The sequence below is a fragment of the Zonotrichia albicollis genome, chromosome 8 (assembly GCF_047830755.1).
Source record: "Zonotrichia albicollis isolate bZonAlb1 chromosome 8, bZonAlb1.hap1, whole genome shotgun sequence".
In the NCBI taxonomy this organism is placed as follows: Eukaryota; Metazoa; Chordata; class Aves; order Passeriformes; family Passerellidae; genus Zonotrichia; species Zonotrichia albicollis.
Window position 1 is genome coordinate 3,654,812 of NC_133826.1, and position 16,662 is coordinate 3,671,473.

The 16,662-nt window shown below is 46.3% G+C and overlaps 1 protein-coding gene and 1 long non-coding RNA gene across 2 annotated transcripts in view; one reads left to right on the forward strand and one right to left on the reverse strand.

Annotated features, from left to right (window-relative positions):
* LOC113459925 (uncharacterized) overlaps window positions 1-16,662 on the reverse strand; it is a 46,085-nt gene that overhangs the window by 10,596 nt on the left and 18,827 nt on the right. The window contains exons 8-12 of the long non-coding RNA XR_012581253.1: window positions 15,665-16,625; window positions 11,217-11,378; window positions 2,411-2,529; window positions 976-1,072; window positions 211-390 (exon numbers count right to left, since the gene is read on the reverse strand). This is a non-coding gene — a long non-coding RNA (uncharacterized LOC113459925). The remainder of the gene's footprint in view (window positions 1-210; window positions 391-975; window positions 1,073-2,410; window positions 2,530-11,216; window positions 11,379-15,664; window positions 16,626-16,662) is intronic.
* LOC102067922 (cytochrome P450 2J2) lies at window positions 2,460-15,671 on the forward strand. Its single transcript, XM_005492302.4, has 9 exons — window positions 2,460-5,899; window positions 7,408-7,570; window positions 8,203-8,343; window positions 10,250-10,410; window positions 11,220-11,396; window positions 11,934-12,075; window positions 12,659-12,846; window positions 13,800-13,938; window positions 14,428-15,671. Exons 1-9 carry the CDS (start codon window positions 5,693-5,695, stop codon window positions 14,604-14,606), a joined length of 1,497 nt encoding a protein of 498 aa, XP_005492359.2. The 5' UTR covers window positions 2,460-5,692; the 3' UTR covers window positions 14,607-15,671.

Here is a 16,662-nt window from a genome sequence, read left to right on the forward strand (position 1 = left end):
AAAAAAAAAAAGGAAAAAAAAAAGAAAAAAAGATGAAGAAGAAGAAGAAGAAGAAGAAGAAGAAGAAGAAGAAGAAGAAGAAGAAGAAGAAGAAGAAGAAGAAGAAGAAGAAGAAGAAGAAAAATAAAAAAGAAGGGCTTTCAGGGTAAATTTTACCAGGGCCAGGTTTTCTTGCTTGCCATCCCTGGGGGGAAGGAGGAAGACCTTTACCTGCTGCTTGCTGCCGGGCAGGGGGCACCACGAAGGAAACAGGACGCAGCCGTCTGGCGGCAGCTTTTTTCGGCTGGATTTCGGCTCGCCTGCCGGGCTGGGGTTGCAGCTGGCTGGCCTGATCTCCTTCCCTCCCACCGGCTCTCACTGGGAGCAGAACATGCCTTCTCCTGCTGATTTCTGCTTGCCATATTGATTGCAGCAGGGTATAATGGAGACAAGTCAGGCAGAAAGCCAGCCACCCTTGGGAATGATTAAAGAGCAAGCGGGAAAGGATAGAAGTGAAGAAAAACAGGCTGACACTTAGGACGTGGTGGATTTGGAGCAAATTATGCCCTTTTCCCCACCTCACCCCTGCGAGGTGCCTGGGATGGTTCAGCGGCACCTCTATTTCAGCTCTGCCCAAAAGAAGCATCATATCGACCCCCATGAACGCGGGGAATAAAATCCCCAGAACGTGTACAATATCCCTATTGTGCATGGATTTGCAGCCTGATTATTCAGAGCATAGCCAAGGAAAGGTAAGGCTATGACCCATTGTTTTCCTGCGATCAATTGAATACTGTCATTTGCATTTAAAACGCTCTAAATTCGCACTGTCAATATGCCAAACAGCTGCTCGAGCTTTTCAGCATTCCATGGTGACAATCACACTATCATACATCATTGGCACCAGGATTTGCAATACTCTCAGTGTCAAAATTTTGTGGGGTTTTTTTTTAAGAGGAAAAAAAAAATCCTCCCCTCCCCCCAAAATACCCAAACCTGTGAAAAATCCACTTTTAAAATGATGGCGTTGGATGCTGCTAAGCAGGCCTTCACAGATGCCAACATATCAAAATTCATCTCTTTTCTTCCTCTCCTACAATTAAAAGGTAGTTAAGAAAGAGGCTGTTCCTGATAGACCCACCTTCTGTTTTCTCCTTTGTATGCGTATTATTCATTAGCAGTCTAATAAGAGTTTCAAAATGCTCTGTGCCTCTGCCAGCAGGGCATATGTATGTAGACATGTGCTTGTGACAGATAAGTACATAAACAGCATATTGGCACCAGAAAGACATCTGTGCCTAGAAAAACGCTTGTGATATGTACATAAATGACATTTTAGCTCTAGTCAAGTCCTTGTGGCTTTGAGAGGAATATGTGACTGTACTCTTCTCTGTGAATACTGAAAAGGTGCGCCTTAGACGGGAGAGCTTTCCCGAGGTTTGCGGGGAGCCGGAGGATGCGGAGCAGCCCGGGTTGCGGCAGACGGTGGGAGAGCCGTGCCAGGGGAGGGTGGGCGCTGCCTCTGGCGCTGCCGCGGGCGCGGCCCCGGGGGGAAGCACCCGGCACCCCCAAATCCCTCTCTGCATCCTGCATCCGGACGGGATGTGCCTGCGGGGCGGCGCTGGCAACGGCGGCGCAGCTCCCGGGAGAGAAGGGAATAAAATCTTGGACCAAAAAGCCAGGGGTGATGCAGGGTCGGGGGCACAGGGAGGGCTCCCTGCAGCACTTTCTGCTAACTGCATTTAATTAGCTGGCTCAAGTCTGAATGTGACCCCTTCACAACTGGCTTCTACAGCAGAAAAGGGACATTTTGGACTCTAACAGAAGGGGACTGAGCGTCCCATCTTCTAGGATCCTCCCCAGATGGCACAGGCAAACACTGTAGGTCTGCTCCCGCCACTTGGTTTAGGCTCCTAATGCCTCAGTTTGCCCATTCCTGGTGACAGCTCCCTGACTTGGAGCTCTAATGAGCACTGGAAATGTTGTGGCCAGGAGGTTACAGCTCAGAAGTCCACGATCCCAGGGAAACCTAGAGATTACTTGCACCTAGTCTGGGTGAGGGAGGAGAGAGAGAGAGAGAGAGAGAAGATGCAAAATTGGAGGCACTTCAGTATTCACCAAACACATACACAGCAGTAAATATGGACTTGGCTTACTGATTCTGGGCATTGAAGCCAAAGTCTGGGATATATGGGAGCCCTTATGTCCCAGTGAAATAACCCAAGTAGGGAATTTCAGACTAAATTCAGACATGGTGAGTTCAACCATGTCTTTCCTGAGTTCACCCCAGGTTTGGGTGCTCCAGCACTCTCCATGCCTGGCTTTCTGAAATTACAAAACCCCTGTAGATTTCATTTGATCCAGTAAAGTAAATCCTGAAAGGAAATGAGTGTCCTGATCTGCCATTGAGTCCAGGTTCATGAAGACTCACCTGTGCTGGACCATGAAACAGCAGCTGCACCTGCGTGAAAACCTTCTGGAATGTGGATCAGGGTGGTGGCTGCTGTTCAAGAGCTTGCCTGTGGTGAAAATGGCCTCACTTCCTTGGGTCTGACATAAAGAGGAGAGAAACAGCAAATTATTCCTTACTTGAAATCAGGATGGGTCCTTGGACTTTGCTGAGCCTGTTTGTTGACATGACCTGAGCACGCGGCTCCCAGGGTGGGTGGGAGTCTCGCACCTCCAACGTGATGGATGGAACAACAGTGGTGGATGAGCTGTTACTTGCATGAAAAAAAAGTGTTTTGGGGGAAAATTGTCTCCAGTCATTCTCATTTTGCTTGTGATTTTTCCTACATATGTTTCTAATCATTAAGAAATTCTGTAGCTTAAATAATGCTCTGAAAGTACGGTAACTGTTGGATTACATTCTGTTGTAACCTTATTGAATTTCACTTCTCTGGAAAAAATAATGGGATACTATATCTTGAAAAACAAATGGTAATTGCATTTTTAACAGAATGTTTCTCTTTGTGTTTCAAAACCTTCTGCACACAGTTAGACATCTAGCCAGGGAAGAAGGTACAAAGCATATGGGCCAATTTCTGTCTCTTGGCTGTTCAAGATGCCTTAATATTCAGGCAGTGATGTGTGCCTGTCCATGCAATATGGCACAATTTATCCACATGGTATCCTTGAGCTCAGGTGAGGTGGTCAAAAGCTGTGTACTGGCATCAGATGAGGTATTTGAGGAGAAACTGGGGGAAGGTGGGTCTACATCCTGTTCCCCACTAGATGTGTGGGTGCACATCCTCTTATGAACTCAAATTTGTGTTATTTGATCTGCAGAACACCAAGGTTCCAGCATTCATGGTGCTAGCCAGAGGAACAAGTTCATCCTGCAGGTGACCAAGATCTCACAGATAAGGATCTGGTCAATACTGCAGAGATTGGTGTTGTCCAACAACCTTTGCACTGCCCACGTGCCATGGCGATGTGACTTCCTCGGTGCTTTGGGGATTTGCACATCACCACGTGCTGAGAACTGGGTTGATTAAAGCCTGGGACCCAAAATAGAATCACCACAGTTTGATAACATGCTGGTGTTACTGTCTGCCAAGGTTAGGAGAGCCCTGGTAATACTGGAAGGCTCTTCCCTAATTCTTTGTAAATCTGGTGTGTTAAGAACTTTGTGAGAGGATGCATTTGGACATGTGAAGCTTCAAGGCAAGGGAATAGACTTGAGGTTTCTGACTGACAAGACACATGTGAGTACATGCAGAATGTGCTCCTCCTGCTAAAAATAACATTTCTCCTGTCAACCACGATGCATCCACCCCCACAACACCACCCAGAAGAACACATTAACACCTTGGCTTTGCACGTAGCCCGATTCACAGCAGCCACAAGTGGTAGAGGGATCTGCACTCTGTGCATGCTGACAAATCATATGGCACAGCGAGGAACAGAGGAGTGAAACTGGGCTAGCAGAAGTTGACGCCTTATCATCACAGTCCCTCTGAGCATGCTGTAGGCTGACACCTCCACCAACCGAGTCATCTCCCCGGTGCCAGGATGAGGAGCACGAGCCTGCTATCCTGATTTAGCCTCTGGTAAGCCAGGCTTGGCTTGCCACACCAGGAAGGCTGGAAGAGGCGCGTGGACGCAAGTGGTGCAGGAGCGCCGTGGGCGCGCCGGCATGAGGAGAAGCAAAGCACATCCAACCACTGCTGCTCACAGCTGTGCTATGGGGACATGTAAAATGTGCTTTATACACAAGGGATGTGAGATGTTTCTCCCGTTGCTGTTCCCTGTTTGCTGCCTAATCCCATCTAGGAACCTGTAAATATTTCAAAGCAAGAAGGGTTGGGTTGCAGATAACTTTTGCCCCTAAAAAAGACTCCTGCCATAGCCAAGGTGCAGGTCTGTCAGATAGCCTGCTTGTGCTTCTAAGATAATGAAAGACAGGGACAGCAAAGCTTTTTAAAATGGTCAAAGACTAGAGAATATCAGATTTTTTTTTTCCCCAATTATTGTTTCTTATGGAAAGCTGCACTTTTTGTCCTTAAAAATTAAAGCTTTCTTTAAAGCTGAAGACACAGCATCCCTTGCCATGGCAGGAGGTTGGAACCAGAGGATCTTTAAGTTCCCATTCAACCCAAACCATCATAGGATTCTATGGCAGTAAAAACAGACCATCTTTCAGAATTTCTCATATTAAATTCCCATTTAACCCAAACCATCATAGGATTCTATGGCAGTAAAAATTGACCATCCTTCAGAATTTCTCACATTAAGTTCTACGCAAATAATTTGAAAACTCATTATTTATAGTTTTGCTTTAGTATACATTTAGATTCTTTGTAAAAGTAAATTTTGTAAAAGGAAAACAAAAAAAAAGGAAAGAGAGAGCTGTAACCAAGTTGTAGCTTAATATCAGCAGGTGACACAAGATTGATTCCAAGTCACAGAGGTCACTGTCAGTCCACTGCAGCCTTCCCCCAGGACAGTGTGAAGCCTTATTAAAAGGAGATTTTCAGAAAACCCAGGAGATTTAAATGCATAAGTTCCAATCCCAATCCCATGGCAAGCACATGAGCCTATGTTCTCACTCTTGAAATTAAGCTCCTTTAACTCTCATTTGTGTGGCTGGGAAAGCCCTGGGCCCCTGCAGTTCTTCCCTTGTCTGAACCTCCCCTGACAGCTCTGGCAAAGCCAGGAAGGCTTTGGTGGGCACTGAAGGCACCCAGCCCTTTGCAGATGGTGCTTAGCACTTAACAGGATCAGCCCCTCAGCCCCTTGTGTGGTGTCCATCACCTCAGATGCCTCAGCATCCCTGAAAGTGCGCGACGCCCACCACATGTGATCAGCCCCATAAGCTGCTTTCACCTCACCTCGAATGTTTGCCGTGCTGATAATCCCAGCGGGGTGTCATATAAAGGAGCCCCTTGCTCAGGGCAAAAGGGAGGAATGCTCTTCCATAAGGAAATCAGGGAGTTGACAGAGATGTAAAGCTAAAGGTTTGCAAGATTGCTTTTGCTTGGCCAAATGTTGTGAGGTTTCAGGGTTGTTTTTGGAGATCCTGGTGTTTAAAGTTAGTTATTCAGCAGGTGGTCTGGCAGCATCTGTATATGGAAAAGCAGCTTCCAGTCAGCTATCAGCATTTTAGCTTTTTTTGTTTCGTCTCCAGTCGTTGCTTACTCCTGTTTTAGCAAATGTAACACCAGAATCAAGTCCCCTCCTGGGATGAAAACCTGCGAGTTCATCAGCCAAGATGGAGCTTCAGTTTTGGCCTGATTTTGTGTCATTCTTGAAAAAGCTGAATGGTCGGATGCTTTTGGTGGTTCTGGTCTTGTCTCTTTTGATTATTGACCTAGTGAAAAAGAGACGACCCAGGAATTTCCCTCCAGGGCCGCAGCTCTTTCCTCTCGTGGGAACCGTTGTGGACTTTAAGCAGCCCCTCCACCTTGCACTGCAGAAGGTAAGAGCTCCACGGACATTTTCCCTACTAACAATATCTTACCCTTCCATGACTCTTATCACCACACTGAGAAGCAGCAAGGGCAGCCTCTGCAGAGCTGGGTATATAACAACCACATGAGATAGATGACCCTTCTTGGTTTTATCTCTCAATATCACCTCCTCTTTCAGGGGAGTAGGATAGTCCAATGGGAAAGAAATCCATAAAGGAGGAAGACCTATATGTTCCTTCTTTTTCTTCCCATCTGACTGTAACTATTTCCTTCTGGACCTCAGAAAGGGCTCCAAATGGCTGGGACAGACACTGGGGGACAGGTAAAAAGTGTTGTGTGACAGCTGAACTGTTTGGAGATCACCTCTGGAAATTGTCCTGTCATTGTCTTTGCTCAGAGGCAAACAATTCACCCCATCACATCTGAAAGAAACATTTAAAATCCTGTCCTGTGGCTTCTTCTATGTTGCAGAAAGAGGCAATGATCTCTCTGGAAAGGATTTACTCCCACCAGAGACAAAAAGAGAGATATTTTATGCATGCTGAGTATTCCTCTCTGAAAAGGTGGAAGAAGTTCTGACATGCTGACTGCAAAAATCCTTTCTGGTGAATATTTGTCTCTTGCTTTTGCTTAGCAGGCTGACACCAGCCTGTCTACCCTGGGTACTCTCAGGCCACCAGCATGGGCGGTCCCTGAGGGAATCCCTGAGTTAGGATATTTTGGCAATACACACAGTTATTAAGAAAATTAATCCCATTTACTTACAAGCACACAATGACTGAGATACCCATTTGGTCCCAGGCTGGTTTCACAAGTCACCACAGCAGTCTGGGGTGACCCTGTGTGTCCTTTCATGTAGATTCATTCTAAGAAGATGAGCACCCTGACAGAGAGAAGATATGATCCCCCTTTTACCCTTATACATCTCAGAGGAGACACTAATGCCAGCAAAGTCCATGCAAGGAAAATGGCTGCAATTTGGCCATAAATGCAGTCAGGCTTAAAATTAGAAGTACGTGTCTAGCAATAAGCAGTTAGAGCTCCTGTCTAAATGGGAGAGCTGGAGAAGAAACCACACTGCTCTGGACACAAAGTTGATGAAAGGGATAATTTGTCATGCTTTGCCCTCAGCAGGAAGAGCCTGAGTGTGGTGACCCAGGTGGTGGGACAGAAAGGGACAGAGCAGATGCCCATCAGTTGCAAAGCAACTTACATCCTTGTTACAAGCCAAACTGATGGAAACACCTGGTCAAGCCCAGGTCACACCAGATAACAAATATAAACAATCCATCTCTCCCATACTAAAGCTCTCCAGCCCTTTTTATGCCTTCTCCAGCCCTCATGGAGTAGCTGAGATTGGATGGGACCTGCATGCTTGGGTTTGGGTTTCTCTGAAGTCCCTTTGCTTCAAGCAGGGTTAAATTCAAAGTCAGATTTCCCTGTTCAAGGTCTTGGCCTGGAGAGTTTTGAACATCCCCATCTTCTTGTTCTCAGAGGACAATGGACTCTCTTTCAGCTTACGGGTCGGTACGGGAACATCTTCAGCGTGCAGTTTGGAAGTCTGACATTTGTGGTGGTCAACGGGTACCAGATGGTGAGAGAAGCTCTTGTCCATCAGGCTGAAATATTTGCTGACCGGCCAAATATTCCACTCCTCCAAGAAATATTTAAAGGCTTTGGTAAGCACAGCTACCAGGATTTTGGGACAAAACATTCATGTCTGGAATGATAACTGTTAGAGGGAAAGAAACTGGTTGAATTCCACCCTTGTGAGCTGCACCTGTGAAAGTTTGCACAAGGGAAGGTAAGAATATTAATAATCTCACAGGGCTATGTTTTAATCTCTGTGCAATTTAGGGATGAGGATGGGCTCAAAACCAGATTTTATTGAAAGAGGAGAAATAAATGCAAGTTGCCCAAAGATCGATACACTTGCAGCGTTTCCCCTTGGTTTTCATTGCTCCTTTACTTTCCCTGCCTGAGCTGCACACAGCTCCAGAGACGGGGTGCTCCTGCCTGCAGCTCTGCCAACAGCGTGATAGTACTCAGAGTATTTTGGCTTACACCTTTTTTTCCCACGCAAAGTGACAAAGTAGCAGATTAAAGCAAATCCATAAAGCTAGATCTTTAGCATAAGCCAATTACTCTTGAATTTTAATTCCCAGGAAAAGCCATAGCCTTTTCCACATCCACGAGCTTTGTTTGCCTAGGTTTGGGGTTTTTGTCCATGATGAATGGATATGGTTTTAAAACCCTAACACTCACAAATGACCCAGAGAGAAGATTTTTCACCTATTTTTTCCACCTACAGGGCTTATATCATCCAATGGGCACATATGGAGGCAGCAGAGAAAGTTTGCTTTAGCAACACTGAAAAGCCTTGCTGTAAATTTTGAGGAAAAAGTGCAAGAGGAGAGTCGGTACCTCGTGGAGACAATTGAGGAGGAGAAAGGTGGGGGTTAATGCACAGCACTGTGCTCAGAGCTTCCAGCTAAATGAATGATGAGAAGTAAAACTGTTACCCCAGCACAGCTCCAAACATGCAAAACATTTCTTCAATAGCTCAAATCTCTATCTTATACTTCCAGACTGTGCCTTTTAGCACTTATTTTAGACCTCAGGCCTCCTATTTTAGCTGTTCCTTATTAATATTAAGCAAATATATACTAGGTGGTTATTAAAACATGAGTGTTTACATGGCTAAGGAAGTGTCTCATGCATTCTGCAAAGGAATAAACACAGCTCTCCTGCTATCAGGCACTTCCACTCAGAGGCTTAGTTAACCTCTGCTTGTCCTTGGTTTTGCAAAGTATTTTAAAACTTGTTTAGTCAGGCTTTCCCTTTGTATTGCACACAGATGAAGCGTGTGCCTTGCTCTTTTATGGTCCAGCTTTTAAAAACTGCCAGAGGGATATTAGTAAGAATAATTTGTATGTTGGTACATGGGTGATGTTGCACTTCAGCTTTAAATAGAAGCAGATGGGGTTGAGCTAATTCTATGAAGCTATATATAGTAAACAAGAAAGATCTAAAAAGGAATTGTGAAATTATATACTAAACTTGCTCCATTTTAATTGCTGTTGCACTGAACAGGCCAAATACTCCATGTTGCCAATTGATTATAGTCTTCTATAGTCCTAATCAATAAACTAATTAAGCTGCTGGTTTGGGCCTTTCTTCCCATTAGTAATGACAAATAGTGATCATGTCCATCACTCTAATATCTGAGCACCAGCCCGGTTTAATTACTTTCTTGAAGAGTGGAGAGAGCAGCAGTGCTGCGAGGAGTGCCTTGCATTTCAAAGTGATGCTCAGCAGCAGCTCAGGGCTGGACTGGGCTTGCCACTGAGATCAGTCTCTTGTCACAGCAAGTGGCTCTCCAGGCTGCCCAAGGAGATGGAGGTCTCTGCTCAGTAGCTCTCTCAGGGAACACAGATGTGACAAGCATCACATCACACTTCACTTTATTAATGGGCTCTATGGGCCACATGAGCTGTTGCTGGGCTTTACAGGTGGGCACAGAGATCTGCAGCCCTCTCCCCTCTCTCCTCCAGCTCCCTTGATTTCTTCATGGTGGACAACTAAAGCCCAGGGCAATGGTATTTTTGCAGTGTGGCTGTCCTGGGCTCCCTGCCCTGGGAAAAGTTTTGAGGGATCCTCTCCTGGTGTTTAAAATTGGCACCAAACACAGGTTGGAGTGGGCAAAGTTGACAGCCATAGCATGGCATGCTGCTGGTTGTTTTCCCTGGAAAATGCTTCAGACCCTGCTTGGGCAGCTCAGTGCTAATGTCACTGCCCGGGCTGCACACAGGATGGGATGTCCTGGCCCATAGTGCCCAGGCTCCAGTGGGATGCTGGAGATGATGGGAGTGGTGGGTACCCCAGGACATGGGGTAAAACCTCACACCACCATGGGTGAGAAGCAGGTCTTGCCCTGATTCACAGCTGTGGACCTAACAGAGAATATGGTTTTGACTGAGACTGAACAGGAAAAACAAATGAAAGCTGTCTTTCGAATCATGGAATCATGGAGAGATTAATGTTAGAAAAGATCCTTAAGTTCATTGAGTCCAAACATTAACACAGCACTGCCATGTTCACCACTAAACCACGGCCCCAGGTGCCACATCCACACGCCAACACTCCAGGAATGGTGACTTCACCACTGCCCTGGGCAGCCCCTTCCAAAGCCTGCCATCCTTTCAAATGAAGCCATTTTCCCTTATATCCAGCCAAAATCTCCTCTGGCACAACTTGTGGCTGTTTCCTCTTATCCCTTGTTCCTTGGGAGACAAGACCAACTCCCACCTGGCCACAACCTCCCTACAGGCAGTTTCCTTTCCTTTTCTTTCCTCCAGGACAGCCCTTTGACCCTCATTACAAAATTAACAGTGCTGTTTCAAACATCATCTGTTCCATAACTTTTGGGAGCCGCTTTGACTACCATGACAACCGTTTCCAGGAACTGCTGCACTCCCTGGCTGAAACGCTGCTGCTCATCGGAAGTTTCTGGGGCCAGGTAAAGCCACTGGGATGTTTTTCCAGCTTCAGCTGCATGGAACAGCTCAGAAAATGGGGATTCTAAGGCATTGGTATAATCTGCCTTTTCCTGTAGAAAAAGAGCCATGTTTAAAGGAAGATGACCAGAAGAATTGTTTTACATTAGATGGGATTTATACACAAAGCCTACCAGGAAAGCAAGGAAGTAAGTTGAAATTATTGAGACACATGGAGGAAAAAAAAAATACTACAGGATTGTGAAACCAATCTTATGCCTGACATAATCAAAAAACAACAGGAAAACCTTAAAAGAAGATCTCAAAAGAAAATCTAAAAAGAAGAACTAGTAACACTTTGAAAATTCCTATCTTTTCCCACACCCATATCCCAACCAGTTTCTTAAATAACTTCTATTTAGGAAAAAAAATTGAGATTCCAGGTTTAGAAACCAAATAGGTGGATTTGGTGATGTATTTTCTGTGTGGCCACACACCATGGTCTGATTTCTGTCCCCTCCATGGGGACACACTAAGGGGCTCATCTGCATCTACCTCACCTGTGGCCACCTCACATTAGGGGGCAGCTTTGGCCATTCAGTATTTGAGAACTTTATCAGGAGGAAATATGTGTCCAATTCTTATCTTGTTTGCACTGGTTTACACCTATGTAAATGAATTTGTACAATTTGGACAGTTACAGCAGTATAATTTTTTTTCATGGTAGCAAACAGAGTTAATCAATTAATTGAGAGTCCCATCTTCTCAAATATGATACCTGCTCTTTTCTAACTCAAAAAATGCTCTTTTGCTCTGTTTGATTTCTTACCAGCTTTATAATGCTTTTCCTGTGATCATGAGATGGTTGCCAGGACCCTTCAGGAAAATCTTCAGGCACTGGGAGAAACTTCAATATTTTGTGAAAGGCGTGATTGCGAAGCACAAAGAGGATTTGGACCAGTCTGAGGCAGGAGATTATATTGACTGTTACCTGAAGGAAATAGAAAAGGTAGGAAGTAAATAACCAAAACCACCTAAAGGTTTAACCCATAGAATGAGCAGAGAAGATTCAGGGCTGTTTAGTCAGGGCAGCTCTTGCCTCACATGTTGCCTTCCCCTCCCTACCTCTGCCACATCAAACTTTAGCAGCAGCAGAAGCCTGATCACTTAGAAACACATATTTTTTTTTCCATTTGAAAGGATTTACACTTTGTCTTTCTCCCTTTTTCGTTCTGTCACACGGCGTAGGAGGACTCTCAGGGAACATGTTCATGTTTCTGTGAGCACTCGCACGCCTGTGTTTGCTATTGTGAAACTTGACATTTAAAAATGCTACCTGCTTTCAAGAGCCACTCTACAGCAACCAGGGTGTCTGTCAAAACAGTCCATAGGGCTTGAAACCCAGTGAAAGGCTGGAAATTTCCAAGTCCAGGTGTAGATAATAAAGGAGCAGTAGGACTTCAGTTACACACAGGTGATTTTGGATTGGGTTTTAAAAGCATCCCCTCCAGAATAAGAGTTTTCATTGCCATGTTTTTTCTCCAAGTTTAAGGGTGACACCAGCTCCTATTTCCATGAGGAAAACCTGCTGTGCTCCACCTTGGACCTGTTCTTAACTGGGACAGAGACAACGGCGACCGCCATCCGCTGGGCTCTGCTCTACATGGCCGCGTACCCCCACATTCAGGGTAGGGCCACTCAGGAGTCCTTTGCTTAGCCCAAAACTAGGTAAGGGAAGCTCAGGGAACAGAGTTATCCCAGCTCTGCCACATCTTGGATATGCCTGTGCCCCAGGTATCCTCTTGGGAACCCTCTGAAGACAAGTCTTAGGAGAAGCTGTTGAGAGAACTGGGAGTGTTTAGCCCAGAAAAAAAGAAGGCTCGGGGGGGACCTTCTCATGCTCTACCACTCCCTGAAAGGAGGGTACAACCAGGTGGGGGTCAGTCTCCTCTCCCAAGGAACAAGTGACAGCACAAAGGGAAATGGCCTCAGGTTGTACCAGGAGAGGTTTAGGTTGGATATTAGGGAAAATTTCTTCAAGTTTGAAAATGTTATCACTGGGAAGACTGTTCCCTCTGGAACAGTCTTCCCAGGGGAGTGAGGCAATCACCCTGGAAGTGTTCAAAAGGAGTGTGGATGGCACTTCAGGCATGGTTTGGTGGTGGCCTGGCAGTGCTGGTTTAATAGTAGGACTTGATCATTTAAGAGGGCTTCTCCAACCCTAAAAATTCTATGAAGAGGGATATTTTTCTTTTTTTTTGGTCCCTGTAGAGAAAGTGCAGCAGGAGATCGATGCTGTGGTCGGGCAGTGCCAGCAGCCCTCGATGGCCGACAAGGAGAAGATGCCATACACCAGCGCCGTGCTGAGCGAGGTCCTGCGCGTGGGCAACGTGGTGCCCCTGGGGGTGCCCCGCATGGCCACCAGCGACACCACCCTGGCTGGCTTCCACCTGCCCAAAGTGCGTGGGGATCACCGGCCTTCGTCCCACCAGCCTTTTGTCTCAGGAGCCTTCGTCCCAACAGCCTTCGTCCCACCAGAGCAGGGTCTTCAGGGCCCAAGGCCTGAATCTCACCATGAAGGGAACCAGTCAGCAGGATCTTACAGAAATATCACAATTATTTAGAAAATACAAGCCCTCTTGATGGATTCTGTGGGGTTGTTATGGATCTCACCTCCTTACAGAGGAGAATTGTGAGATCCTCAAGGTGTTGGCTGTAATTGATAATTTTAAAAGGTTTATGCCTTAAATTTTGTAAAAGACACCCTCAGCATGTTACGGGAATAGAAGAAACATAGGAAAGCAAACAGTTTGGGTTTGTTAATTCTACACAACTTTAATAATCATCTATTAAAAGTAGCACTTGATGAAAGACAGGTAATGAATATTGTTTCATACACACTGTTCCACAATTACAAAAGCAAATATAGGATTTATATATAACTGGTCTCTTCCCTCTATATGATTGGTTGCACTGAGGTAAATTTTAAAAATTCAGGCATTTTCTTCCCCATTGATAGGAATATTTCTCTTGCTGACGGAGAATGTGGAGAAAAACCAGATCAGGTTAATTTTTTTTTCTAAAAAAAACACATTTAAAAAAATCAATTGAAAATTACTTGATTAAATTGCTTCAAGGTCCTATGGGAATGCAATGCTACCAATTTAAAGTTGGTTTGCATTATCATCACCTGTTACTGCAGCCCAGGATGCAGATCAAAACTCAGCGATCTGTAAAGACACACACACAAGTGAACAATCCTGCAGGCTTTCATCTTAATTACGTAGCTTAGAGGGGGGAAAAGGCCCGTTTTGCCGTTAAAACAGTGTAATTTACAGAGCTAATAATAACCCAGTCTGACAACATTTCGGCTCCTCTCCGCGTAATCGCCCCTTTTCTCCACCTCTCGCAGGGCACCACCCTGATGACCAGCCTGACCTCGATAATGTTCGACAAAAACGTGTGGGAGACTCCCGACACCTTTAATCCTGAACATTTCCTGGAAAACGGCCAGTACAGGAGGCGGGAGGCTTTTCTGCCCTTCTCTGCAGGTAGGGTGATGGATGGCGAGGTGGCTTTTCTTCTTGCAAGGCTTTTATTTCTTTCCCGAGACACTGCTCATAGAGTAGGGGGTACCGCTCTTGTTCAGCTTCCAGCCCATCCCCACAGCGAAAATCCCAGTCACAGTTAATAGAGGCTGCTCGGAGCGGGGAGGAAATCAATTTGTTACTGCAGGATTAAAAAGAAAAAAAGGAAAAGAAAAGAAAAAAAGGAAAAGAAAAAGGCTCTTTTTCTTCCTGCAGAAGTTACATAACTGGGTTGTTCAGACAGTTTCCGCTCCTCGCCTCTCGGAACAGGCGCAGTTTGCTCGGCAGTAAACTGGGGAAGCTTTGAGCAGATTGTGTGGGTGAACATTGCCACCTAACCTTTCCAGGAAGAAAAGCCGCCGCAGCCTGTGCGAGGCGGCGCGGCCCGGAGGAGCCTCGGAGCTGGCTGAGCTCGCTCGGCACTTTGTCGGGTTCTTTGTGCTCCTTTTCCAGGTAAGAGGGCTTGTCCGGGGGAGCAGCTCGCCAGGACCGAGCTCTTCATCTTCTTCGTGGCCCTGCTGCAGAAGTTCAGCTTCCAGGCCCCAGCTGAGGCCGCGCTGTCCTTCGCCTTCACGCTCAGCCTCACGCGCTGCCCCAAACCCTTCCAGCTCTGCGCCGTGCCCCGGCACTGAGCCGGCCCTGGCTGCCCCACAGCCCCCCTCAGCCTCACAAACTGGGACATCCCCCTCTCCTGACCACCCTGCAGCCTCACAAACTGGGACATCCCCCTCTCCTGACCACCCCAGAGGTTTTGGGCTAAAATGATGGGCCCTGGAGGTCCAGCAGGCGCCGCTATCTGGGTGGCAGGGGTAGGGCACACGGGCCCCATCCTGCACGCTGCAGCAAACACAACCCATGGGGCTCTTCCCTTCACCTCATTCCTACTCCCTGCTACCAGTCTGATAAAATGCATAGATTTAAAAGCCTTATTCCCTAATTTCCACAGTCAGCAATTCCCAGAAAAGTGTCTGCCAGCTGCAAAAGCATGGTTTGATGTTGACTTTTCCATGGGGAATATGTCCATCACCCAGAGACCACTGAGCAGTCCCTAATGCTGCAGCACCCAAATAGCCAAGGGCTCCTGAGGTGTCCCTGCTCAGAGCGAGCTCCTGGCCTTGGACACAAGCTCTGGACTCAAGACTTAGCATCAATTTGGGCTTTCAGGTGGCCACAGCCAATACTGAGCCTCAGGTGGGATTGGGATCAGGGTGGTGGAAACTCCCTGCAGCACCACATTGCTGCTGTGTGATGGAAATCACAGAATCAAGGAATAGTTTGGCTTGAAAGGGACCTTAAAGGTCAGCCCCTCTGCCATGGGCAGGGCTACCTTCCACAAAATCATGCTACTCCAAGCCCCATCCAGCCTGGCCTTGGACACTTCCAGGGATAAACGATATCTAAAATATAAAATAGATCTCTGCAGCAGACACAGCAAGAATTTTTTTTTTTTTGATCTCAAAGAGTATATGGGAATTTTAATTACAAAGCAACAGGGGAGTAGAAGCTGCTTCTAAGACAGCCCAGCCCCAGTGGGATGGCACAAGGAGCTGTGCTTTCACCAGGTCTGGAAGGGCTATAAAAATATGATACAGCAATTTTATATTAGAAAAGCAAAAGGTTTGTGCTAGTAAAATCAAACCAGAAAAGCTGCAACAAAATAATTCCCTGGGGTTGCTGGAGAGCTGCTCACCTGAAGCGCAGCAGAAAGGGAACAGCAGAGTTGGAAGGGACATGCCCGTGGTGGTTCAGTGCTGGCTCTCAGGAAGGAAGTGTTGGAACAGTGGTTTTGTGGTGGCAGGTCACGAGTTCAGCACTTCCCCTCTGCTTCTGGCAAAGATTTGTGTCTGTGTGAGCAGCATGGACGTAGCAGGGAGCCAAGGAAGCAGCTGGGACAGGGCACCCTGCACCATGGACACAGCTTCTTCCGATGCCAGGCCTCTTTGGATAAGAGTTAATTAAATATGCAACTTGCAGAGAATTTTTCCATTTATGTGACCAACCACTTGTGCTTAGAAATGCTGTCTCCTGTGTGCTTCAGTTTGGACCATAGTCACTATAGCAAAGATGAGTCTTCTTGTTTTTCTTGTTATTTGCTTCTTACCTTTCGTAAGTGACTTTTCTGTGGGCACCCACGTAGGATATGGAATAGTTAACAGGAAAAGAGGATTATATCGAGTTTCATTTCCGCTGGTTTTCTCCTCTGTCCCCGGCAGTAGCGGCTTTGCTGCGGTACAAAGCAATCCCTGTGCAGTGGCAGATTTATGCCACAGGGGAGAGTGCTCTGCACATCACATCCCTGCCACGCCGGGCACACGGGGATTCTGTCACTGAGCTGTCCTTCCGACTGATCACTTTAATCCTATTGCGGTTTTAATTATTGTGTCACAGTCACGGGCTCCCAAGCTGTGTTTTTGTCTTTGTGAAAGAGAAAACATAAAAGATACAAGGGCTTTTTTTCACCTATGAAGTCTTCAGCGCCACTCAGGACGAGGCACTGGTTTCTCTCCATTTTTGTGTTCCTTCTGCTGTAGGTCTGACCTCTGGCTTGTGACTGCAGCTTGTATTGTTTGCACTGGCTTAGCAAATAAATATTGATCTCTTTCATTTCCAACTTGTGTTTCTTCATTACCTTGGAGTTTCCTCCCCTACGCCTGGAGAGAATAAATGATTGAAGTGATCTCCTTTTTT

Coding starts and splice junctions, on each gene's coding strand:
- LOC102067922 (XM_005492302.4), top strand. CDS start 5,693: ATGGAGCTTCAGTTTTGGCCTGATTTTGTGTCATTCTTGAAAAAGCTG. Junction 10,411..11,219: donor TCGGAAGTTTCTGGGGCCAG/GTAAAGCCACTG, acceptor ATTTCTTACCAG/CTTTATAATGCTTTTCCTGT. Junction 12,847..13,799: donor CTGGCTTCCACCTGCCCAAA/GTGCGTGGGGAT, acceptor CACCTCTCGCAG/GGCACCACCCTGATGACCAG.